We start from the raw sequence: 26465 nt of genomic DNA on the forward strand, positions 1-26465 counted from the left end.
CCCTCTTCCAATTCCCACTGCCAGAACATTGACAGGAAGCATGGGGTCAGTGTGGCAGCATCCCATCACATACTGTAGCTCAACATTCAGCTTAGAATGTAATCCTTTAAAAGGCAGCAAACAATCACGGACAATATATCTGAAGTGTTGTCTTTTTTTAAAAAAGGACCTCAATATTCTTAAACCAAAAATAGAACTTCAATGTTAGTTGTAATGTAAAATGAGTCATATTATTGTATAATGGGAGAGTGCCCAAGGGAGTGAGGTGGGTTCAGGATGTGTTCAGTGTCATCTTCATTGTCATTATAGTTCATTCCTTTCTAGCACTTTTCCTTTTCCTGAACGCCTTCAATATATCTCAAAGCTGCAACCACCCTTCCAACTTTGTTATTCTCATGGCAGAAAACTATGGTTCATCCTCTAGAATATATACAGTGCTTTCTTTCTTTCTTTCTTTCTTTCTTTCTTTCTTTCTTTCTTTCTTTCTTTCTTTCTTTCTTTCTTTCTTTCTTTCTTTCTTTCTTTCTTGTGGCAGTACTCCATGGTACAGAGTACCGTCACCTCTTTTTTTTTTTTTTGCAGCCCATGGCACCCTTTTTGTGCTGACACACACAGCACTTTAATCAAGGATTGGGAACTGGCAACTTTTTTTTATTACTAAAAACCAACCAACCATACGCACACACGCACACACACACACATTGACAAACAACACAATCTTATGTAAATTTCTATGAGAGTTAGCCTATTAAAGACAGCTTACATCTGAGTGAACATGCATAGGACTGTATTGTTAAAACCAGGCACAGGGAGGCAGGCACATGGGTGCAATGAGAAAAAGATACAGTGCATGGGTAAAGCACGGCCATCACTTTTCATTGGTTGCAGAACATTGGGGCTTGGGGTGGCATGGGGCAAGGATCAATCCGTGAAGCAGCCTGACTGCTGGGCAACCAGGAGGAATTGTCAATGGGTGCTTCCCATCACAATAGAGTGGTGGCAACACCTGCAATCAGCTGAAATAACAGAAACAAGACATGTGCTGTGCTGATCTTGTTTTAGCAGAGGGGAAGCAACAATATTAAAACAGTTGATATAGTTGAGATAGTCACTTTAAATTGCAAATTACTTTGAAATTTTAGTGAAGTTTCCTATAGTAAATAATTCTCTTTTGCTTCTGTTTCTGTGAATATGTGAACTACAGCAACACTTTACAACACTAAAAAAAGCTCCAAAACCAATTGTGGAATAATGGCACTGACTGTTCTGCATAATAGTTTCCAATGGACATGAGGAGTATCTCAGTTTGCACAAGATAAAACAGTGGGAGGTGAAATATATTGTAGAAAAATTCTAGGTGTGCTCTATGTTTTTAATTTTCCATGCCCACCTTTCCTTAAGTGGAGTAGTTTAAGCATAACAGGCTGAAAACATGCATCTTGGGCAGGCCTAGTTTGTTTGTTCCAATAGTGAGAGTCATTCTTAAGTAGCAACATATTGTAATCCATCTGATTTTACACCAAACTGCAGTTTCAGATTTAACTGTTAATGCGCCCAAAATAGAAATAGAGCATAACCTTCAGTTTGAAACACAAAAAGCCGTCTTCACCATGATATGACCTTGACCAATAAAAATGATTTGAAATTAATAAAAATAAATTTGACACAAATTTCTAGGATGAATAATGAGGGAAATAAAATTTTCTAGTTTAGATTCTCTGTAGAAACAGTAGTAACATAGAAAAGAAGCAAAGTAAGAACACCAACAAACACCCAACAATGTAATTCTCCATCTTTGGAGATGGCAGATGTTGTTACCACTCACCATATGCTCAGAGACACATTACCAAATTCTTCCAAGCTACAGAGGAAGTGGACTGGACTGTGAAAGACTAACTCAAATTATGTTTGCAGTTTTCCAAATTTGTTTTCCAAACTCAGAGAGGAGTTCAGGTCTCCTGCTCCCCTGGTGCATTCACTATAGCTGCCCAACTTCCCCGCTTTTCCAAGTTTGATAGAAATATCTGTTGGTGTCCTGCCCAGAGTCTGAGAGACGAGACAGAGATGAGACTGGAATTAATTCTTGTTTTATTAGAGTAGTGGTTACATCAAAAGAAGTGCACTTCATAGACCTCTCTATGCTAACTCACTACTGATCCTAATTAGACTACTTAAGCATGCTTTGCGGAGTGTGGAGTAAGTTGACTCAGCACCCCAGTAAGGGGGCACCACCTTAAATAGGAAAGGTCTTTGCCCGTAATCTCTGACTTCTTCGAAGTTTCACCTTCTGACCAACCAGCTTCTCATGGCGTCTCACATGGGGCAAGGGGAAGTGAGCCTCCACCTGCTCATCTGACAGTGTAGGCTCACTAGGTGCCGGCTCAACTTGAGGGGCTGGGAGTGCCAGGTGGGGAGTCCTGGGGGGGTGGAGTTGGCACACACAAGAGCTCATTCCCCAACAGCTCTGTTGGGGTGCTTGTAGGTGGAGTGAGCTCTGCATTGACAGGAAGACTGTCCATGGGAACTGGTGGGCTGTCGACTTCACCCCCTCCCTCAATGCCCTCGAAAACCTCATCTACCTCTGGCTCCTCTCCCTGATCTATCCGGGGAAGCTGGGGCTCGACTGACTCTTCTCCCTGCTCCTCCTGGGGGAATTGGGGCTCAACAGTTGGCTATAAGTATGTTCTTAAACTGGAAGGCTTTTTGCCTATTAGTGAATATACATTTGGATCAGCATCTTGAAGAGAATGAACCTGAAGATGAATTAGCATGCCTAAGGTGATTGGCTTGGCTTCAGTGAATATGTCAAGCAATGTTCTGGCTAACAAAGGTGCAGTAAAGCTGTGGATGGCCAGAATTCTCACTGAGGAACATTGTGTTTTATTTCAACCAGTGTGGTTTGATTGGTCAATCTGACACACAAACGACCGCCTTACCCCATATGTGCCCCACTCAAGCACTTCACTCTGCGGAACAGGTTCTGTGCCACATAATATTCGTTCTGCACTTGTAAGAAATCATACCTTTATTGTGGTAGTACCTACTCTTCGGAACTCCCTGCCTATTGACAACAGGCTGGCACCTACTTAAAACTCTTTTTGTGTAGGCAAGGATTTTCAAATACATAGATGTTGACCTGTTTTAAGCTTTTAGTAGCTGTTTTAATTGTTTTCAATTTTTTTAAACGTTTTAAATGTTTTATTGATAATGGTAATGTTTTGTAAACCGCTTAGATGAGTTTACATCAAATGGTATATAAATGATGTTAAAAAAATAAATATAGATATGATATGGTTTACCAATCCCAGTAGCTTAAAATGAAAGTTATTAGCTAACATTAAGTTAAAAAGTGGCTTCACTTCACTAGGAAAGTGTGTAAAGCACACAAAACAGCAATGTAACAAACAAAATCAAGTCCAATCATTCTTTTTTTTAGTTAGCAACTTCTTGGTATTGAGATCAACTCTAAAAACAATGATATAACATTTGGGGAGGAACATGCAAGCCAGTAGACCAGAATTGGATGCCAAGATGGCAAACACCTCCACAGCCACTATGTATTTCCCCTTGGTGCTCAGGTAACCTGGAATAAAGGAGATCCAGACACTGCAAAACACAAGCATGCTGAAGGTGATCAACTTGGCTTCATTGAAAGTACCAGGCAAATTTCTGGCTAGGAAAGCTACAGTGAAGCTGATGAGGGCCAAGAAGCCCATGTATCCCAGGACACAGTAGAACATCATGACAGAACCTTCATTGCATTGCATTATAATCTTCCCAGTCTGTGAGTGCATGTCAACATCTGGGAAAGGAGGAGACGTGAACAGCCATGCAATGCAAATACACACTTGACTGAGGGAGCAGAAAAGAACAATTGTATTGGCCACTTTTGGCCCTAGCCATTTCTTCATCCTATTGCCTGGTTTAGTGGCCAGGAAGGCCACAATCACAAGGATTGTTTTTGCCAATATGCAAGAAATCACCACAGAGAAAATGATGCCGAAGGTCATTTGCCGGAGGAGGCATGAAACCTTCCCAGGCTTGCCAATGAAGAGCAGGCAAGAAAGATAGCAAAGCAGGATGGAGATGAGAAGAAGACAGGTGAGGTTCTGGTTGTTGGCTTTGACAATGGGAGTATTCCAATTCTTTATAAAGGTTTGTATCACAAAACAAGTGTTTACAACAAAAAACATTGTGGAAGTAACCAAAACAATCCCCAAGGGCTCTTGATGAGAAAGGAAAGATATAATCTTAGGGATGCACTGGTCATGGTTCTCATTTGGATATTGATTTTCTGGGCACATGATACAATGAGCTGCATCTGGAAAAGATAAACAAGAGATTATATACATGTTGCTCTTTGCTTTTGGCAGAAATGATGAAATGTCATAGTGCACAATTCATGTTGGACAAAAATGGCTCATCCCACATGTTTTAATTTCAAAGCTATACTGAACACAAAAGAGTCTAAAACGTCTTCTCTGATATTTCATTTAAACCAGAGGTGGTTGTGGTCTTTCTGTTTGGAGGGCTGCATTCAATGGGGCACCTGAGGGTGACATGCAGGAACAATCACTAATATAATGAATTAATGAAATATAAAATAAAAAGATGGGCAAGGGTAATCTGGGAGAAGGGTCTGGGTACATCCAATATGCTAACTATGATTGCCATCATTTTTTTGGCCTGTGTATCACAGATCAGGTCCAAAGTTTTAGATGTTTATACTCCCATAATCTTTTCCATTGCACCCATCTCCCAAGCCCTGTGATAAGACATTGTCTGATAGAAGATTGCCCAAAGGACTGTGGAATGACTTTTATTCTTTTATTTTCTCTTTTATTTGTAATGATGGAGTGACACGTTTCAACCATTTCTGATCTTCTTCAGTGGCAGTAGTGAATTTTCATCGCCTGAGTGCTGTTGTGTTCCTTTGGTATTCCTGAGTTATACCAACAATAAGTGCAACCTACACATTTTCTATACAGATGTTGTTTTGTGCAGTCAAATAAGACTGGAAAATGAATGCTAGGAATCCTTAATGATGCAAGCCTCTCTAATGTGTGTGTGACACACTGGCTGAGATAACAAGCAATTTATTGAATTAGAGAGGCACATTCAATACCCATTCAAACATCACAAAATCACATGTAACTTTGAATAGATCAGTTACTAGCCCAATTGACTTTTTCCAGGCTTGTTTTGGTTGTTTCTTTCCTATTTGGCACAAATGACCCAAACATAGAACTTCAGAAGAATAGCTATGAATCTGTCAATCGTTCATTTCCTGGCCAACCAAAAATAGATTGATTTTATTTTTAAAAATAGATTAAAACAAGCTTTACACAACTATTGCAAAAGACAAAGAGTTTAACTTAAGTGTGCCTATTGAAAAAGTGGTCTCAAAAGTTGATCCACTAAGGTTGTCCATGATATGACACAGTGATAGTTTACTTGTGACAGCAGTTCTGGTCAGTCATAAAAGTCATTATAGACCACTGAGCTACAGAGACTGTTATCCTGCTGTTACCCATTTTAACTAATTTAGGGATTTATAGGTTTCCTCTTATTGAACTAAATCTTAAAGGCAATAGTAATCCAACACAAATTTTGGAGCACTGATATAATGTGTTCCCACTGACTGTTCCCCCCTTGCCCATCTGAACCTGGGTCACATTATTTTCTACCAGATGTTGACTCCAAACTGTCATCAAACACAGCCCTTCAAGAATTTCACTTCAGCATGACCGAAACCTCTGTTGATGCTGTTTCTACTCTCACTGTAGATCTGTATAGAGAAATATTTCTCTATGATGAGAAATGATCAGTTCTGCACACATCTGATAGCCAATCTGTTTGAAACACTGACTTGCCCTGTGTGGATATTTAAATACTGTAAATAACAATTTCTTGGGGAACCTGAATGGGATTGGGAACACACTGCAGAGGGAGGCATTTTTAACCCTTCCCTGCTGTGCTATGGTCCTGACAATGCACAGAACAATATATAACTCATATCTGAAAATGCCTTTATGCATAACTTTGTACTGCTGCATACCCTTCACATCAGAAATCATGTTTGCTGAGCACAGAGTGCAGTCATAGCAACAGACTGGTTTCCCATCTTGAACTATCTTGCTATGTCCAAGGTCGCAGCTTCCAACACATGTAGAATGGGGTGGCATCTGTTCATTAAAAAAAAAGAAAATGTATTTGTCCAACCATACTTACCTTAGGAATTGTGTGGTATCTTCTAATAAATCTAAAATAAAATAAAATAAACTTTAAAAGTTATCTGTGTACACACACAAACAAAAAACTGGATGGATCTGCCTTAGATCTGGTCTTAATCCAATCTGAAAGAACTCCTTTGTCTGAAATTTTGATTCATGTATGTGAGAAGGACCAAAAAAAAATTGTGATTACCAATTATAGTCAATGGGGGAGAAACTGAGCTTCAGATTTAACATATGAAATTTGGACCTAAACTACAAATCAAATCAGAATGACACAGAGCAGACCTGGAAGATATCAGACTGCTTCCAAACACATCAGATACAGAAACAAGGCAAGTTGTGTGGTCCTGCACACTCTTAGTAAAACCCTATAGTTATTTTATCCGTGGTAGTGACAGACACATTGGTGAATTCCAATTACCAATAATTTTCTCATGGTTCAATTCACACAGTGTAGCGTTTCTGTATCTAACAACAAACCTTTGTGAGTCTTTAGGGTTATCCTGACACATTACTCTGAACAAATTATGGACTGAATGTTCCACAACAGTAGTATTGAACAACCCAGACAGCAGCTCCATTCTGTTGAAACACACAGTTTGTTCCTACCTGCTTCAGTCTTCTGTTCCACACTATGGCATCTTTGATGATGCTGAATAATTTGCTTGATGAAACACTTCCAACCAAGACTTTTTGGAAGGACTGATTGGGGAAAGTAACCCAGTTAATAATATCATACCCAATGGACAATTCCTTGTTCTCAAACAAAACCTCTTGCACAGCTCCATTGTTAAAGTGTATGTTTTCCATGAAAGAGTGGAGCTAGATTGGGAGACAATACAAGAACATTTATAAAACAGAATCCATACTTTCTGGTGCTCAGTCGTCATTTTGCCATGTACAAGTATTTGGCAATTGGATCTGAAGTACAGAGGAATCAAAGTCAGACATCTGTCACCTTATCTCCACGCAGCAAGATACCAGCAGTGTGAATTAATTGTGGAACTTGATTGTGAGAAATGACAACAAATATTTAAAATGGAATCTATTTTCTTAGTATGCTCTCTCTAACATTCACACATCTACAAACATACTACTGTTAACATAAATTGTACAGCAATTTTTTCTCAGTTCCCTACTGGCTTACCACTACTCAATATGTCAGTTCTAATGGGAATGGTAGCCATGTTGGCCTGAAGAAAAATACCCCCAAAGCACAATACAGTGATACCTTTATTAGGGCAACTAAAATGTTAAAAAACACTGTGCTATTCTCCAGAACTCTTCCTCAGGCTGGGGTATGAGAGAAAAACTATTATTTTTTACTTTATACTTTACACTAATATATTCAGAGAGTGTCCTCACAATATAATTTGCTAAGCATTTTCAGACAGTAGGCATGATGCCAACCACACAAATACATTCTGTGAGGCAGGTGTTGCCAACAGATACAGACACTGGTGGATGCTAGAGGGCCCACCATTGCATTTGATGGCACCTGCAAAGGGTGTTAGTAAACATCTCAACAAAATCCACAATGTGTGAAAGTCAGTTTTCTTTTCCTGCTTGGTTTATATATGTGCTTGTTTGGCCTCTTCATTGAGCACACACCTTTAACCATGCCCACATGTCATTTTATGCCAGGATTTGGCACCCACTCTCTCTTCTGTTCTGAACAGAGAAAAGCTGCAAAACGCTTCTACTTCTGAGTAAGCACAGTGGTGGCTTATATAGGTGCCTTTTCCCCATTGATGTTGGGGGGATATGTCCACCCTATTTTGTGCTCCTGTCTTTTGTTCTGCTCTTTTGATGTGGTAACCATGTTGTGCTCTGCCATACCAACTATGGAAGCCATTTTGTGATAGGTGTTCATGGCTTGTTCTCAAGATTCCAGATATGTCCATTGGCCCACAAAAGGTTGGTAACCACAGCCTTACAGTGATTAATTTACCTGCCATGGTTGAATATTCCCATGCTCCAGTTTGCCTTTATTCAACATAGGTCTTTTTCTGGAAAAGTATATGGCATGTAAAGCATGTGCCATAGCATAGATAGCATTATAGATACTGTAGCTCTCACCAGACATATCCATCTCAAAAACATTTGCAGGAAGATCCTCCAGTTTCTCCTCTCCTCTACAATTTGCACACCGTTGAAATGCGTATTGCCAGAACAAACAGAAGAACGTCTTTAGTGTCTTATCAAATTTTACATTTCGAAGAAAGTCCTGGAATCCTGGCACTGAATTTGTGTGGACTGAGAAAGACAAGGCACCATAGAAAATTTTTCTGCCAACCAGTTCCCCGCTGGGTAACGTGCTGAAATACCACTGAAGTGGCATGATCCAAACCTTTCCTACAAGGGCCTTCATGCTGAATTCTTCTAAGAATAATGTTAATGAATTGAGTAATACAGAGTCTGTTGCAAGAATAATCACATTGGCATCGGTTAAAAGAAGAGTTTGTGTTAACCTAGTGAGTCCTTCATTATTATTATTATTAAGAACTAAGTTCTTTATTGCATTTCTTTTCAAGAAGGCAACACATATGCTGTTCTGGACCAACAAAGGAATCAGTTTCTGCACAAAACTTTCCCCGGCATCATCGTCAGATACAATAAGGCCAATCCAGGTCCATCTGAAATGCAAGAGTAGCTGGACAATCCCCATATGATGAGCAGTTTCTCTTGGTGCCATTCGGTACACAAAAGGGAAATCAATCTTACTGCTTAGGGTGGCTTCAAATGAACCATAAGTGAGCTAACAAACAAACATATATATAACTCATTAAAAAAAAAAAGCATTACAAACAACTGCACCATCACCTGTGTGTTTATAAATGTGAGTCATTAAATGTGAGTCACTCATGAACTCTGTAGACCAGCCTTCATTAACTAGTTGCCCACCAGATGTTTTAGGCTGATGTGTGTTGTAGTCCAAAGATCTGGAGGGCACCATGTTGGTGAAGGTTGTTGTATTCCCTTTACCAGTTATCAGCCTGCACTGTGAACAATATGGAATCATCATACTGGTGATCACCACTTAGGTCAAATAAATATTTAGATCATACCCTCTGTTTTAGCTAGTTCCTACTGTGTGTAGATAAAACCAGGGCTCCTCCAGACTGGTGTTTTATTTTGGGTATCTTCTGTAAGGTTTTTCTGACACAGTAATAATACATCAGTAGTGGATTACTTTCAATACTGCCACATTTATTTTTAATCTCTGGAGGGGCTATAACACAATACCAATGGGAAAAAACCCCAGAACATTTGTACTGAGAAAGTTTATAGGATTTCAGTAGGAAATTACGGAATGTGTAGTGATTGAACATGAAGCAATATGATCAGGCACAAATATTGTTGAAAGTGCTATTACATATGACTGCCCCAATAGCATCATGAACACAAACCCAGCATGAATGCACAATAAAAAGGATATCAAGGAGGCAGTAGTGAGACCTCTTTTAAAGAAACCCTCCTTGGACCCAGATAACTTGAACAACTATAGACCGGTGGCGAATGTCCCTTTTTTGGGCAAGGTTTTGGAACGGGTGGTTGCTGGCCAGCTCCAGGCGCTCTTGGATGAAACCAATTATCTAGATCCGTTTCAATCCGGTTTTAGGCCCGGTTTTGGCACCGAAACAGCCTTGGTCGCCCTGTATGATGACCTTTGTCAGGAGAGGGACAGGGGGAGTGTGACTCTGTTGATTCTCCTTGATCTCTCAGCGGCGTTTGATACCATCGACCATGGTATCCTTCTGGGGAGACTCGCGGAGTTGGGTGTTGGGGGCACTGCTTGGCAGTGGTTCCACTCCTACTTCGCGGACCGTCACCAGAAGGTTGTGCTTGGGGAACATCACTCGACACCATGGACTCTCCATTGTGGAGTCCCTCAGGGGTCGGTCTTGTCCCCCATGCTTTTCAACATCTACATGCAGCCGCTGGGTGCGGTCATCAGGAGTTTTGGAGTGCGTTGCCATCAATATGTTGATGACACGCAGCTCTATTTCTCCTTTTCATCTTCTTCAGGTGAGTCTGTTGATGTGCTGAACCGTTGCCTGACCGCAATAATGGACTGGATGAGAGCTAATAAACTGAGACTCAATCCAGACAAGACCGAGACACTGCTGGTGAACGCCTTCCCTGCTCAGATGGTGGATGTTCACCCTGTTCTGGATGGGGTTACACTCCCCCTGAAAGAACAGGTACATAGTTTGGGGGTTCTTTTCGATTCTTCCTTGTCTCTCGAGGCCCAAGTGGCCTCGGTGGCACGGAATGCATTTTACCATCTTCGTCTGGTAGCCCAACTACGCCCCTATCTGGACAGGGACGACCTCGCCTCCGTTGTTCATGCTCTGGTAACTTCGAGATTGGATTACTGTAATGCGCTCTACGTAGGGCTGCCCTTGAAGACAGTTCAGAAGCTTCAGCTGGTGCAGAACGCGGCTGCCAGACTATTGACAAGGACCAGTCGGTCTTCGCATATAACACCTATTCTGGCGCGTCTGCACTGGCTCCCTATTTGCTTCCGGGCGAGATTCAAGGTGCTGGTTATGACCTATAAAGCCTTACACGGCGTGGGACCTCAATACCTTGTGGAACGCCTCTCTTGCTATGAACCTACCCGTTCACTTCGTTCAGAATCTAAGGCCCTCCTCCGGGTACCAGCTCATCGGAAAGCCTGGAGGGTGGTGACTTAGCCTGTGCCTGCTTTTGAGACGGGCTCCTGCCTCAAAAGAAGCTTATTCAGATATATCAGTCAGTTTTTTCTTTTTTTTTTGACTGATTAAACTTCTCCCGGGTAGGGAGAAACGAAGAGATTAACCTCAAAGCCTATTTTTGTTGGGACGACCAGATCTCATTAATTTATGGGACGAGGTCCAGCCGACGAAGGTGGGACGGATTTTCAACAGCAAGCTCTATCTGTTAAAGCGAACGTTCATCTTATCTTCTAAGAGAGAACGCACTAACAGGCAAGCACCCTTCTTTCTATATTTTTCTTTTACTTGACTTAAATTGTTGCTGTTTAAAAGAGATTTGCCAGATTGATCGGTTTTTGACATCTCACTGGGGAGCCGTAACTTCTCTCTGCTACGCACTAATTAATAGCTTATCTCTGTTTTTGTTGCAAAAAGCTGTCCTGGATTTGCATTCTAAAGATACACACAGAAGAGGGATTTCTATTCCAGATTTTTATTTTGAAAAATATTATACTGTTTTGAGACTACTCTCTTTTTGGTCTATTTTATTTTGACGAATCTGTTTCTTGACGATTGCCATTAATTGTTTCGATCCTGGGAACTGCATTTTGTTTACTTAACTATTGGAGAGATAAGGCTGTCTGCTCTGTTTATACTGTGATGTCACCAAGTTTGGAGTATTAACCCAATTGTTGCTGAAATAAGAAGTGGTTTTCCTATATTTTTCTTTTAAAATGGCAATTAAGAAAGTGGCTGAGAATCTGGAAATAACTATGTTTCAGAAAATAATGGATGAGATTGAGATAACGAAAATTGAATTGAGTAAAATGAAGCAGGAGATTAAAGATATAAGGGTCCCTGTGAGAGAGGTGACCCTGGAAGGGGTCCCTGTGAGAGAGGAGACCCCGGAGATTGGAACAGGGGTCCCTGTGAGAGAGGAGACCCTGGAGACTGGAATAGGGGTCCCTGTGAGAGAGGAGATCCCGGAGATTGGAACAAACGTGGAACAGGAACAAGATTTGGAGTCTATGGACTTTAGAAATAAAATCTATTGTTTGGAACTCAATGTTATCTCTGAAGAAATTAATGAAGATTCTAGAGATAAAGTTATCAATGGCATGGATTATCTTCTGGATTGGAATGATGTGATGGAGCCCAATATAGAGAAAATCTATGGAATTAACTGCAGCCATGTGACAATGGAAAAACTTTTAAGAGATGACCCAGTGTATTTTGAAAAAAAGAACAGAGATATGATTTTACAGCAGTATTTCAGCAACTTATTCAGAATGGATGGCAAGAAAATATTTGGGATAGAGGTAATTCCCATCAGACTCTTACTATATGACTATGGCTTTGACAGCAAGATTATTATGGAATACTGATAATGGAAGATTGGATATTGAAATTACTGGACTTAACAAGACTACTGAAGATGGAAGATGGAAAATGGAACTAATAGAGATAATAGAACAATGGCTACTGAAATTACTGAACCTAACAGATTCTGATGTGATGGATTAATTGAAATGTTTATTTTGACTATGGTTATGACAATAAGATTATCATAATTAGTAATGAGATGGATTAATCGATATGCTTATCTGGAAAAAAAAATTGATAGATATATTTCTTAAAGAATTGAAACCTCTCTTTGACTTTTTGTGGAAAGAATAAAGTAATGTTTATGAGATTTGATGATTAAGTAAGATAACTACTGGAGGAAAGTGATTTTATAATATGACTTAAGAGACAGGATTGCTATATATTATAGACTTATAACTGATTTGATCTTTGACAAATGGGAAGTCAATATTTTACTCTTTATTTTTTATTTTTGTTTTTTTTTTTTTTTCTTTTTGTTTAACTATTTTTGATTCTGTTTTTTGTCTTTGAATGTTTTATGATTTTGTCTTGTATGTTTTATGAAAATCTGAATAAAAATTATTGAAAAAAAAAAAAGGAAAGCCTGGAGGGTGGTTACTAGATCTAGGGCCTTTTCTGTGGTGGCCCCTGAGTTGTGGAACAGCCTCCCCGAAGAGGTACGCCTGGCGCCTACACTTCTATCTTTCCGGTGCCAGGTAAAGACCTTTTTATGTTCCCAGGCATTTTAATCTTTTAATTTTCTTAATCTTTCTACTTTTAACATGTATCCTTCTTAATTTGTGTTGTATTTCGTTTTTGTTGTGCTTTCTGTTGTTTGTTTGTACATGTTTTTGTGATTTTTTACTATGATATATTGTATTTTATCTTGTTTGTTCACCGCCCTGAGAGCTATTCTGCTAAGGGCGGTATATAAATTGAAATAATAAATAAAAATAAATCTGGATATTTGTAAAGAAAGAAAAAAAGACTCAGTCTGTTCTTACTAAAATCGTATACATTTTCGCATGAGTAAATCATCACTCACAGGAATAAAATTCAACATGATATTATAAATTCCTTTGTCCTTAAAGGAATATTGCTCAGTTTACCATTTGATCCTTGTTAACAGTTATATTATTTTTCTCTTACATTTAATCTTCCTTATGATGACAGACATATAGCCCGCGATGTTTGGTGTAGTATCGGACTAACATGTTAGTATATAATTGTTTTTTATTTGTGTGTACAAATACTGGGTCATAGCCAATTTTAGTTATAATCAAGAGTAGACCCATTGAAATCAATCAAATAAGTTACGTCTATTGGTTTAAATGGGTCTATTCTGAGTATGACTAACATTAGATATCACTATATTGGCCTTTGGGTACACCTTGTTTTGCCTACTTCACATTGCTGTGGATTTGATTGGCTTACAGAGGAATAGGACTTGATTTGGCAGTTTGGTTTGGGATTTATTGTGGGCAGGTAAGAGATTTATATTACAGCCAGCACCCTGAGGCATGATGGTTGCAGAACACTTCATTTACTACCTCCTATTGTGAACCATGTGGGGAGGGAGGCTTCCTGGGTTGAAGCTCTCAGGGCCTGGAAGTGCCAACTGCTGAACAAGTGGAGGTTGCTGGCACCTGTTGGGTTACACATGGGTGCCATTTGTGGGAAAATAGTTTTGCCTCCCTTCATGACAACTTGGGTGAGGGAATTACTTTGAGGTTGCTTGGCCCTTAGCTGTACCCAGGAGATAATGTGCCTGCCACCACAGGTTATAACTGCCTGTACTTTTGGTTTGGATTGGTACAAGTTCTTCTTTGCTATATTTTACTAAATAGTCACTAATAGGCAAAAAAACTTGCGGTTGAAGAACATACCTATAATCAAAAGATATTTCTATCAAACTTTTAAAAGCATGGAAATTGGGCAGCTATAGTGAATGCACCAGGGGAGCAGGAGACCTGACTTCCTCTCTGAGATATTGTACTACCTTACAAATTTGTCAAAATGCAAACACAATTTGGATTGGACTTTCACAGCCCAATCCACTTCCTGTGTAGCTTGGAAGAATTTGGTAACATGTGCCTCTGAGCATATGGTGAGTGGTGGCAAAACTTGCCATCTCCAGAGATGGAGAATTACGTGTTTGTATGTTTGTTGGTATACTTCTCACTTTCCTTCTTTTCTTTGTTACTCCTATTTCTCCAGAGTCTAAGCTAGAAAATTATATTTCTCTCATTATTCATCATAGAAATCTGTGTCAAATTTATTTTTATTAATTTCAAAGCCTTGTTATTGGTCAATGTCATATGATGGTGAAGACAGCCTTTTGTGTTTCAAACTGGATGTTATGTTCTATTTCTATTTTTGGGCGCATTAACAGTTGAATCTGAAACTGCAGTTTGATGTAAAATCAGACTGATTACAATATGTTGCTACTTAAACAATGACTCATCTATTGGAAAAAACAAACTTGGCCTGCCCAAGATGCATGTTTTCAGCCTGCTATGCTTAAACTACTCCACTTAAGGAAAGGTGGGCATGGTCAATTAAAAACATAGAGCACACTTGGAATTTTGCTAGAATATATTTCACCTCCCACTGTTTTATCTGGTGCAAACTGAAACACTCCTCATGTCCATTGGAAACTATTCTGCAGAATAGTCAGAGCCATTGTTCCACAACTCTTTTTGGAGCTTTTTTTAGTGTTGCAAAGTGTTTTGTACTTCACATATTCACAGAAACAGAAGCAAAGGAGAATGATTTACCATAGGAACCTTCACTAAAACTGCAAAGTAAATCAAACATATTTAAAGTGACTATGTCAACCAAATCAACTGTTTTAATATAGTTGCTTCCTCCCTGGTAAAACAAGTTCAGCTTTGCGTTGTTTTTTGGCCCTGTGGGGCCATCAACCAGGACATCTTTTTGTTCACAGGGATGGCCACCCCCTCTCAAAATTCCAATTCTGGGCAGTAACCAGGACAGCCCTTACTAATTTGGGGCTTGACCCTCAATTATTCAGGACTCACTCTTTCTGTATTGGGGCGGCCTCCACTGGGCTTTTCACATGAGCGATTATAGGCACTGGGGAGGTGGTGTTCTGTACTGTGTACTGTGTACAGTTCTGGTCGCCTCATCTCAAAAAGGATATTATAGAGTTGGAAAAGGTTCAGAAGAGGGCAACCAGAATGATCAAGGGGATGGAGCGACTCCCTTACGAGGAAAGGTTGCAGCATTTGGGGCTTTTTAGTTTAGAGAAAAGGCGGGTCAGAGGAGACATGATAGAAGTGTATAAAATTATGCATGGCATTGAGAAAGTGGATAGAGAAAAGTTCTTCTCCCTCTCTCATAATACTAGAACTCGTGCACATTCAAAGAAGCTGAATGTTGGAAGATTCAGAACAGACAAAAGGAAGTACTTTTTTACTCAGCGCATAGTTAAACTATGGAATTTGCTCCCACAGGATGCAGTAATAGCCACCAGCTTGGACGGCTTTAAAAGAAGATTAGACAAATTCATGGAGGACAGGGCTATCAATGGCTACTAGCCATGATGGCTGTGCTCTGCCACCCTAGTCAGAGGCAGCATGCTTCTGAAAACCAGTTGCCGGAAGCCTCAGGAGGGGAGAGTGTTCTTGCACTCGGGTCCTGCTTGCGGGCTTCCCCCAGGCACCTGGTTGGCCACTGTGAGAACAGGATGCTGGACTAGATGGGCCACTGGCCTGATCCAGCAGGCTCTTCTTATGTTCTTATGTTCTTATGCCTATAGATCATATGTTAGATCATTCCAAGGGATTCAGAAAACTCAACTTTGAAGTTTTTGTTATCATTGTTCTGAGTGCTCTTGTTTGTTTCGACAGGCCGCTGGAGGGGAGATGGAAGAGTGCGCATCCTCCTCTGCAGACATAGTATGGTGTTTTGGGCAGGCCGCAGGGCGGCGAAGTCACGTGTTGGCATGCAGCTGGGGCTTAGCGAGTGGGCCACAGTACAGTGGCTGGGCCTCCGAGGGATGCGCTGGGACGGGCTTCTTCCTACGCTTTTCCAGTCGGCAGTGGTTTGTGATGTGCCACATTTTTTGGTTATTCACCTGGGCGGTAACGACCTGGGTATGCTGAAAGGCAGGGCTCTTATCGAGCAGGCGTGTGCTGACTTCCGGGCCATCGAAGGGCACTGGCCGGGAGTGCACTTGGTGTGGTCTGATGTTTTACCCCGTAGGCATTGGAATTGCAAGGGTGACCCTAGGGGCATAAATAGGACCCGCAAGAAAGTCAATAGGCAACTCAGGATGGCTCTTTTGGGCTCTGGTGGGTCGGTTATTCACCATCCAGAGATAAGACACAGTAGGATAGAACTATATAGGTCAGATGGAGTCCACATGACAGATATGGGAAATGACATCCTTTTAGGGGACCTGCAGAGGGGTCTGAGTGAGTTGTTGTGTGGCGGTGAGGCAAGTGGGGACTAAACAGAGGTTTGTCCCCTCTTCGGTGGCAAGGGAGTGTGGGAAAGTTTAAAGGTGAAGGGCAGCTAGGTGACACCTTTAGGCACCTTTGCATGTGATAGGCGGTTCCGGAGGCCTGCAGCTCAGGGTTATATGGCCCGAGGGCAGCATACGGGTCGCCTTTGGGGCCAACATGTCTCATCCACTTGGAGTTTCAGGGCACCAGGGGCAGGCGGTGATGCAGGTTGGCCTTCCTACACACCCTATGGGTGTGGTCAGGGCAAGGGGTTGGCAGATTGAAACCCCTTGCCTGGCAGGGGTTGAATTGCCCCAATAGCTGCAAGCAGGCTTTGCCTGACTCACCAGGAGAATCCCGCACTTATGTCCCCCTCTGTAGGTTCATTATGCAATGTGAATTTGTTAATAAAGTGGCCCGTTATTTAACCCAAATATATATTGTGTCTGTGTCTTATTTCACCCCTGGGCTGCAAAGGGGCATGACATCTTGCATGTGCCTAGCCAGCAGGCCTTGTTAAAAGGGCCTAGCGGGCGGGAAGCGTCAGGGCTGATAATGGTAAAAGAAAGAAACACATTAATAAAATAAAGTAAAATACAATAAACATATATTTGGCAACCTCTTGCTGCCTAGGCCTTTGGGCATTTAAAACCACACACACACCCTTAGCCCAGGGCAGATTGTGGGAGAAAAGGTGGTTTAGTGTAGTGGTTAGGGTGTTGGACTGTGACCCGGGAGACCAGGGTTCGAGTCTCCCCAACAGCCATGAGGTGCAATGGGTGGCCTTGGGCCAGTTACTGCAGGCTCAGATCAAATTATGGGAGGAGGCTCCACAGGCTTTTCTAGCCTGCCAACACAGGCCCTATTTCCCCCTTTGATTGCCAAGGCTGGGTGTGAGTTCAGCCTAAGTAGGGGGCGCAAGACAGTGAGGGATGTGGGTGAGGCTCTGGCAGCCTCTATTGGCAATTGTGCGGGGCTCTTTGATTAGGCTTACAGCTTTTTCCTAGACCCGGGCCTATATTAGGTTGCAGGTACTTTATTCTATTAATTTATTACATGGTGGCTGTTGGGGGGTGCGGAGCTCTTGGTTAAGCTTCCGACTTCTTGCTAGGCCCAGGAATATATTAGGTTGAGGTAATTAATTCTATTATCATTACATTATATGGTGGCCTTTGTGGGGCCAGGTGAGCCTCCTGGGACTTTGTGCCTGTCCTATTTAGATACTAGTGGTGTGCACAGATGACAAGGTTTTGCTAGAAAATGTCTAAATCTCCATAACTTAGGTGACAGTGATCCTTTTTTCAAGTGTCAGTGCCACGCTAATTATTACCTCTGAGACAGAAGTTGCATTTATTTGAATTTAGTCTCGTATCAAAAACAAAGCATATGGCATTTGTTGTATTTAAAGAAGGACATGCAAACTTCTGCAGAGAATTGAAGGGCTAGCAGATTATAATGTGGCTTGATGGGAGGATAGGAATAAAAAGGAAAGCCAGACTACTTATAAGGCTCTTATCCTAATTCCAGGATCTTAGACTTTACTAAAGCAGGGGTGCCTTGACAGGATTTTAGATTCTTGTTGACACAGACACTGCCTTTTAAGTTCCAGGCAGACTCTTCACCCTTTCCTGATGATTTTGTAACAACAACAACAAACACCTTCTTTCTTAGGATTTCTGATATCATTTACCTGCAGTCATATATAGCATGCAACTTTTACATTGGCACTTCTGTTTTGATATCAGTTACTTGAAATCAATATAGCATGCATATTTTGCATTTGAACATTTATTCTGATGGTTGTTTGGAAACCCACTAGGAGAAAGCTGCAGTGGGTCCAAATATTGGTGACAGCAGCATATCCTCAGTCTCTGTGCTTTAGGGGAACTGGATTAGCTGCCATGGAATAGTAGTTGGTAAAGCGTATTTACTCATAAATGATTTACTTCCTTTCTTTGCAGAAGGATATGCACAGCAGTGAGATATTAGGCCGGAGACCTTCAAGGGTGTAAGAGAAAGCCCCCAGCTTAAGCTGCTCAGGGACATGTGTCCCTCCCCAGTTAGACTTGAGGTACTATGAACTTCACTTACTGGCTACCCAGTTTAAAGGGAGGTTTGTCTGTGTTATGGTGTTTTTCTTTTGGTTTCCTGATCCCAGATTCCAACTCCCGGCTGGCCTTCAGGGCATACAGTCTTAAATCTGTCGTAGTTATGGCCCTAGGATGCAGAGGGCATATTACACCTGATTCACCACCAGTCCTATTTAAGGGATCAGGCAGTGATGGGTTTATACTAGATAGTCTGGGATAGTGTGCTGCACTTCATTCATCATGGTGCGCGCCTGTGATAGAGATGCCTTATGCATTTTTATGTGGCAGAGCATTATCTATGGACTGCTATATTTCTCATATGGAGTGCTTCAGCTCCTTCTGGGGGGCAGTCATAGAGACAAGTGGGCTCAGAAGCAGTGGGGGCACTATCTGATTGGCTGTTCATAGGTATGGCAGATTTTGGGGTGCACGTTAGCACCTGAGGTCACAGCTTATGTAACTGGAGTTTCCCTTGACAGCGGGGAATATGGTAGATCCTGCCCCAGTGTTCACCTTTCTGGTATCAAGATTGACTCTGGGCCCCAGGGCTGCGGGCTGCCTGGGGACAAGCTTGAACTGTTGCAGATCAGGATCCTTGAGATTTCATGGACCACGAAAGTGTTTCCTTTCTGCCCTCCAGGTGTTAGGGGTCTTTTACGGTGGGTTATGATGCCATGGCAGACTTTTTACAGCCTCACTATAGGTTCAGGATTAGGGCTGCATTAGGCACCGACCTGGCTGTGTGGCTCTCTTTCCTGCAGCTGCAGACCTGGATTAGGGAGGGGTTAACTAGGGATTTCACCTTTCACTAATTCTTTCCAGTGTGTTGGAGGTCGAATTATGGGCAGAAAGGCTCATGATCATGGGCCAGGTTTTGTAACTCCCTTATATTTAGTAGCACTCGGTTTAGGGCCCTTGTCTGTTTCTTTGTCCTTGGGGAGGTTTTGGCAGTGCTGTACAAACCACATTGGGAGATTGGGGAACGGAGTCGGAGATGGCCATAAGCCTATGGGATTCCCAGGAGTTCTGGGCCACAGGTGCTGTGCAAAGGTGGCCTATTCCTGTGAATTGCACACTGGAATTTCCGTGGATGGTAGAAGTAAAAACCCATCAGTCAGTGTGCTACGAGGTAGGTAGGCGGAGTTGTTCTTTTTAGGCCAAGACAGAGGGTTTTCAGGAAACGCCCCATACCCCTGATTCTCCCCACCTGGGAACATTAGTCAGGGGGTGCCTGGTGGTCCTCACCCTTCAAGGTTCAGCAGTTGCATGCAGCTGTCCTCACTAAATTGGAGCCTTTTGGGTGGGGCAGGGGTTGATGAGGCCAGGTCACTCTTCCCTACAAGCCTGTGGCCGAGGTTAGTTATCAGGCACAATGATGATGCAAGGGTCACACCATCATTTTATCCTGCCCCAGCACTGGACAGCTGCCCTGTGAGGGAGTTATAGTGTTCTTGGATACCTGAGGCTCCAGGCATGGTTGTCTGATATCCAGAGGAGAGATCTCCCCACACAAAGTTCGGTTTAGCATCCAAGGCCTTGGACTCCATGGGGTTTTAAGGGCATGCTCTTCCAGAATTTGGTTGCCTACATGGTAGTGTAATTGCCTACCTGGCACAGTCTATCTTGTGCGGGCTTTGAGAGTTCTTGGGGGCCAGGGGATCTAGAGAAGGATTTTTATTCACCCATGCAAGTGAGGATCCCCTCACAAAATAACAGTTTGAGCTCTCACAAAGTGGGCCTGCAGTGACTAGGTCATGATTCCTCCGAATTTGGAATCCACTCTTTTGGAATTGGAGGTGCTTCTGTGGCAGCAGATCTTGGGTTTTCCCAGGCAAAGGTACAGGCCTTTGGATGCTGGTCCTCTGGTGCCTATAAGGGCTATATTCGCCCCTTTTAGAGGGCCTGGAAATTCAGAAGCCTAACAAGTTATAATTATTTTGAAAGGTTGCTGGATGGGGACGGAGCGAGCATTTCACAGTTGGGCCTCAGTGGCTTGGCCGGAGAGGAATGCATTGGGATGGGCTCCTACCTACTTTGTTCCAGCAAGGTTCAACACGGATGGTTCCGCATGTGTGATCATTCCCCTGGGTGGAAATGACCTGGGCAGGCACGTGAGGACATGCAGTTAGGAAGGCAACAATGGCCTCGGTTACTTAAGGGCATGACCCTCTGTTGGCAGGCATGTATGGACATGCTGTTAATAAGGCAACATTGGCCTTGGGCACATCTGCTTTGGTCAGACATGCTCCCACGAAGGGTTTGGCGTGGTGTCTGGAGCACAACAGGGATGGACTGAGCACGAAAGAAGGACAACTGGCAGATTCGGCTGGCTCTTCTGGAACATGGTGGGTTGGTTATTCAGCATCCCCTCATACAGCATTGGAAGGTTGAAGTATACAGGGCCAATGTGTTCACCTGTCAGATGAAGGGAATGACAATTTTTGGGGGACCTGCAGAGGTGTCTGCGAGAGGTGCTTCTCGCTAGTGGGGTAAAGGGGGACTAAATAGAGATTTGTCCCCCTTTTGTGGCAGTAAGGTGCGGGAAGGGAATTAGGTAAAGATCAGCTAGGTGGCCCCCTTAGGCACCTTTGGAGGTGATTGGTAGTTCTGGAGGCCTGTTTCTCAGGGTTTTATGGCGGCTTCTGGGGCCAACTTAACTCATCCACCCGAGGGTTCTACGGCCCTGGGGTGGTGGTGATGTGGGAAGGCCCCCCTATTCACCTACAAGGTGTGGTCAGGGCAAGGGGTAAGCAAAAGGGGCTTGCCTTTTGCCCCAGTAGGGGCTGGTCGCCCAAGAGCTGTGGGGCAAGCTGCTTGCCTAAGGTTTAGTCCCGTACCTAGGTTTACCCTCTGCAGGTTGCTTTAATGGGTTTTGTTATAATTTAATAAAGTGGCCCTTTATTTCAACCATAACTGCTGTTGTCTGTGCTTTATTTCACTCGTCGGCTGCAAGTCTTGTTTCTGTTATTTGGGCTGACTGCAGGTGTTGCCACCACTCACCATATGCTCAGAGGCATGTTACCAAATTCTTCCAAGCTACACAGGAAGTGGAATGGACTGTGAAAGACCAACCCAAATTGTGTTTGCATTTTGACAAATTTGTAGGGCAGTCCAAAATCTCAGAGAGGAGGTCAGGTCTCCTGCTCCCCTGGTGCATTCACTATAGCTGCCCAAACTTTTTAAAGTTTGATATGAATATCTGTATGTTCTTAAACCGCAAGGTTTATTGCCTATTAGTGAATTTTCCTGCTTTTTAGTCCAGGAGAAATGGGATCCTGTGCAAGTTTGCTGAGAATGGATTGATCATTTGCATGCTTATTGAGTTCAGTGGGATTTACTCCCATGCAGTCATGGCTGGGAGAGGTAAAACTGACCATGGGGAGGAAGGGTAGGGGAGGGTGGAGGTAAAGAGAAAGGGGGAGAGGGGAGCAGAAGGAGGGGGAGGGGAAGGAGGTGATTGGAAGGGGAAGGGGAGGGATGAAGGAAGGGGGAGGGAAGGGGGAAAAGGGAGGTGATGGGAGGTAGGAGGAGGGGAGGGCAGGTTAGGTTTGATCATTTGCATGCTTATTGAGTTGAATGTGATTTACTCCCGTCCAATCATGCTTGAAAATTAAATGGACTGCCTTCAAGTAGATTCAGAGTTATGGCGACCCTACGAATAGGGTTTTCATTGTAAGTGGTATTCAGAGGTGGTTTAACATTGCCTGCCTCTGAGGCTGAGAGGCAGTGACTGGCCCAAGGTCACCCAGTGAGCTTCATGGCTGTGTGGGGATTCAAACCCTGCTCTCCCAGGTTGTAGTCCTAGGATAGGTAAAACTGACAATGGGAGAGGAGGAGGGGAGGGGGAGGGAATTGGAAAGGGATGAAGAGAGGCAGGGAGGAGTGAAGGAAGGGAGAGGGAAGGGGCAAGAGGGAGGGGAGGTCACATTTGATCATTTGCATGCTTATTGAGTTCAGTGGGATTTTCTCCTGTGCAATCATGCTTAGGATAGGTGAAACTGACCTGGGGGAGGGGCAGGGAGGGGAGGAGGAGGGCAGGAATGGAAGGGGGAGGACAGGAATAGGGAAGAAGAGATTGGATGAGTGGGCGCTGGGCAGAGGGGGAGCCCCTTTCCTTTCCAAAAGGAAAACATTGTGAACAGTATAATTCTTTTTCAGGGTTTTCCCTACCTTTGTATTCTACTGAAACTACATGTAGTCTCCCACCCAAATTTATACTGAAGCTGTCCCTGGCCACATCCACACCAGACCTTTATTTCCCTTTAGATAGTCATGGCTTCTCCCTAAGAATCCTGAGAAGTGTAGTTAGTGAAGGGTGCTGAGAGTTGCTAGGAGAGGCCCTGTTCCCCCACAAAGTGTCAATCAGAGTGGCTGACTGTTAAACTACACTGTCCAGTGGAGCTCTGTCAGGGGAATAGGAGCCTCTTCTCAGCACCTACTACACTTCCCAGGATTCTTTCAGGGAAGCCATGGTTGTCTCAAGTGAAATAAAGGTCTGGAGTGGGTGTGGGCCCCTGATTAGGCAAGCCAAACAGCTGTGAATCTGCTTTTAGAACACTGACAGTCGGTTCTTACTGAGCATGCCCCACATTATCATTCAGTTCAATGCTAAATTTCTTAAATTAATTAAAAATAAGCCAGGGGTTCTTTTAACGTTTAAACTGCAGAAGATGAAGGTCAGAGTATGGGGCAAGGTCAGTAATAGGATTGCAGGTACTCTGTGAACATGGCTGATTTTTAATGATTTTCAACAAATTATGAGAACTCTGTTAGAAAAAAAGTCCCAAAGGGATCTGGTGTTTCTCGCTCTCTTTTTACTCTTTTACAAAACATGGTGATTGTTTTGTGTATCACCATGAAAATTTAGAAGATTGTTAATCAAGTGTTTCTGAGCTCAGGACTATATGTTATGTAAGGTTTTGTTTTGAAATGAGCTTATGTAAAACATCAGGATGGCATGGGTTTTTTTTCAATTTAACATTGCGGAATTCAAAAAATCCATGCTGACTATAGTGTACAGCCACTCTTGTGGCTGTATAATAACCTTTGACCAATTCTAGTCGTTGAGTCTTCATTCTTGGTGTGGAGGAAACTGCAATCCTCAACACACAAAAGTGCAATAGCCATTACTAACTGGCACCTTTGAGAACCAACTTCTAATTATTTGCAAGTATTTTAATAATAAAGGGGAAATGGATAGAACAGAACTAAAGAGCAAGTTGACAGCATCCATTAAAAAGTCAATATGCACATACCTGTGGAATCTTGTAGTTGCTTAAGATGGTGGCCATCTGGATAGAGTGTTCTGAAGTGAGTCCCCCAATAACAGAAAATACATCTTTCCTATCCCACTTGTCATTGAGAGTATTCTTTCTCTGCTTGAAAAGCAGATCCAGGATGGTTTCATCCGTTCTTCCCAAGTCAAATAGGTTATCAAAGATATGGAACCCCAGCGTGATATTGGGCAAGAGCGATGGGATGTCATTGATCTCATGAATGGCAAAAATTAGGGTGAGGACATGCTGATAATGTTTAAACTTCACACTGCAATGAGGTTGAAACTGAGATTTAGAAATGTTAGTTTGAGATTTTGTTAATTTCTATTAGCAGCAGATGTGTGCTTGCATGTTTGTATTAAGACACCCCACTACTCACATGAGAAAGGAAATTTTATATTTGGGATGGGTGAGAAATTCTGTAAAAGTGAACTGTACATCAGAGTACTTTGCAGTTTACACTTTCACTAACTTTGCAGAGCAGTATTGATTGCTACAAGCTATGTTTATTCTCTTTAACTTCTGTGCTATTGAGGTGATGATGGTAGCTATTAACATTCATTGTTTGATTGTTAACCTGTCTTCACCTAGCATCCATTTTAAAAAAAATCTGTGACTTTAACGACTCACAGTTCTTTACTAGTCTGCTGCCTCAGGGAGGCAAAAAGTATCTCACCACCAGCACGCTGAAAAACTGACCAAGGAATGGGGGAGTAAGGAAGGAAGTAAAATAAGATTGTTAACTTCAGACAGACTATCTGCAAGGTGAAAAACTCAACAGACAGCAGCACTCAAGATCTGAAGATAAACTGGGTTCAGTTTTCAACTTTCAATATTACATCAGATAGCTGGAAAAAATGCAACTGCACAAGCCTCATTTAATTGACTGGGGAAAAAATCTTTCATCTCCTCTTCTCATACACACAAAAACCCTAAGGCAAACTGCCTCCTTTATGGGCAGTTACCTGGCTCATCTACTTTTTAAAAATAATCTTAAATTGCAGGCCATTGTTAGGAAAAATGAAAACAATAATGTTATTTTTTGGCAAAGGAAAAGGACAAACCGAGAAAAGCAGAAGACAATGAAGTGGTAACTACAACAGCCTGTACCCAGCTGCCAGTTTGTCGAAACAGCAACCGAACTGACACCAAATGGAACTACTTCCCTAGTTAAGCTCTGAAAAGAAGTGTGAAATAGAGAGATGCATTTTAATTATGAATTTGGGAACAGAATTGTTCAATTGAGTTGGAAAAATGAGGAAATGGGGAATGTTTTATTGTAATCTGTGGCAGGTCAAGCCAAAATTAAGCACTTTGTCCTATTCATTAACTCTCTGCCATTGGGATCGACTGAATGTAAAATGTGTACCATTGTATGGTTCTTGATAGTGGAGCCATCATTTGTGAGTGGATGGATGGATGGATGGATGGATGGATGGATGGATGGATGGATGGATGGATGGATGGATGGATGGATGGATGGATGGATGGGTGATACTGGGCAGGTTATGCTCAGGGAGGGTGGAGTATGTGAACTGCTTTGTCTTCTCTCCCATGTTGATCTGGACAATCACACATCCCCTCTGCTTTCAAGGCACCAGGAAGTCAGTGAGCTGTTCTGGCTGGGCAAATAAAGTGTGACACATGCAATCCCTCCCCTAAGTTTTTCAAATCATGCCCCATTGTGGGGGATTTGGGGGACAACATTGTCCCATACATGTATTGGATTTTGACACATAGCCCCAGTTCTCCAGGGAGCAGCTCTTTAGAGATATTGAGGAACTGTTTTGAAGATCTCTCAATGGGAAATCTGAGAATGGGGGAGGCAAAAGAGAGACCCAGCAAGAGGTCTTTGTGAATGTGGGGTTTTGGTCCCATCCCCAATTTTTCAGGGTCAGGTTTTTGAAGTCAGGGAAGTTATTCCAGATTTTAAGAACTGAGGGGATTCTAATGCTCAACCCTCTGGTGCAAACATTACCAAAGGTTGCCCCAAATATATTTTCTGAGCCTTATACCAATCTATTACAAGCAGAAATTTGAATGATAGATCTTTCCCATTAACATGTTACACGATATGAAAGCAGTGCATCATGAAAACCTGCATATACACACCCTCCATGCAATTGATGTGAAATCTAATGTCACTTAGCAAATAAGATTATGGGGGGGGACTGCACAAAACTTACATGGCAGCATCATTACTTCTTTCTGGGAAAACTGTAAAATTGAGCAAATACACCTCAGGTTGTATCAGAGAAAAAACCCCACCAATGATTACTTCTCCAGGCTTATACAAATTGTCTGGGATGTTTCCGCATTTTCCTGTCAT

General features: G+C 42.4%; 2 protein-coding genes across 2 annotated transcripts; both read right to left on the reverse strand.

Annotated features, from left to right (window-relative positions):
• Positions 1–3410: 3410 nt before the first annotated feature.
• On the reverse strand, positions 3411–4010 carry LOC133367945 (vomeronasal type-2 receptor 26-like). Its single transcript, XM_061592030.1, has one exon. It carries the CDS (start codon positions 4008–4010, stop codon positions 3411–3413), a length of 600 nt encoding a protein of 199 aa, XP_061448014.1.
• Positions 4011–5710: 1700 nt separating this feature from the next.
• On the reverse strand, positions 5711–26465 carry LOC133367946 (vomeronasal type-2 receptor 26-like). The gene is made up of 5 exons (XM_061592032.1): positions 26323–26465; positions 24116–24404; positions 8188–8994; positions 6846–7058; positions 5711–5788 (listed from the first exon to the last, which is right to left on the reverse strand). Exons 1-5 carry the CDS (start codon positions 26463–26465, stop codon positions 5711–5713), a joined length of 1530 nt encoding a protein of 509 aa, XP_061448016.1.

This window comes from Rhineura floridana, chromosome 11, assembly GCF_030035675.1.
Source record: "Rhineura floridana isolate rRhiFlo1 chromosome 11, rRhiFlo1.hap2, whole genome shotgun sequence".
In the NCBI taxonomy this organism is placed as follows: Eukaryota; Metazoa; Chordata; class Lepidosauria; order Squamata; family Rhineuridae; genus Rhineura; species Rhineura floridana.

Excerpts from the sequence above, each read along its gene's own strand:
- LOC133367946 (XM_061592032.1), bottom strand. The coding sequence starts at position 26,465 with ATGACAGGAAAATGCGGAAACATCCCAGACAATTTGTATAAGCCTGGA. Across the intron at positions 24,405-26,322 it reads AGAAGTAATGATGCTGCCAT|TGTGAAGTTTAAACATTATC; the intron begins GTAAGTTTTGTG and ends ACCTCATTGCAG. Across the intron at positions 5,789-6,845 it reads GGAACAGAAGACTGAAGCAG|ATCTACAGTGAGAGTAGAAA; the intron begins GTAGGAACAAAC and ends TTCTCTATACAG.
- LOC133367945 (XM_061592030.1), bottom strand. The coding sequence starts at position 4,010 with ATGACCTTCGGCATCATTTTCTCTGTGGTGATTTCTTGCATATTGGCA.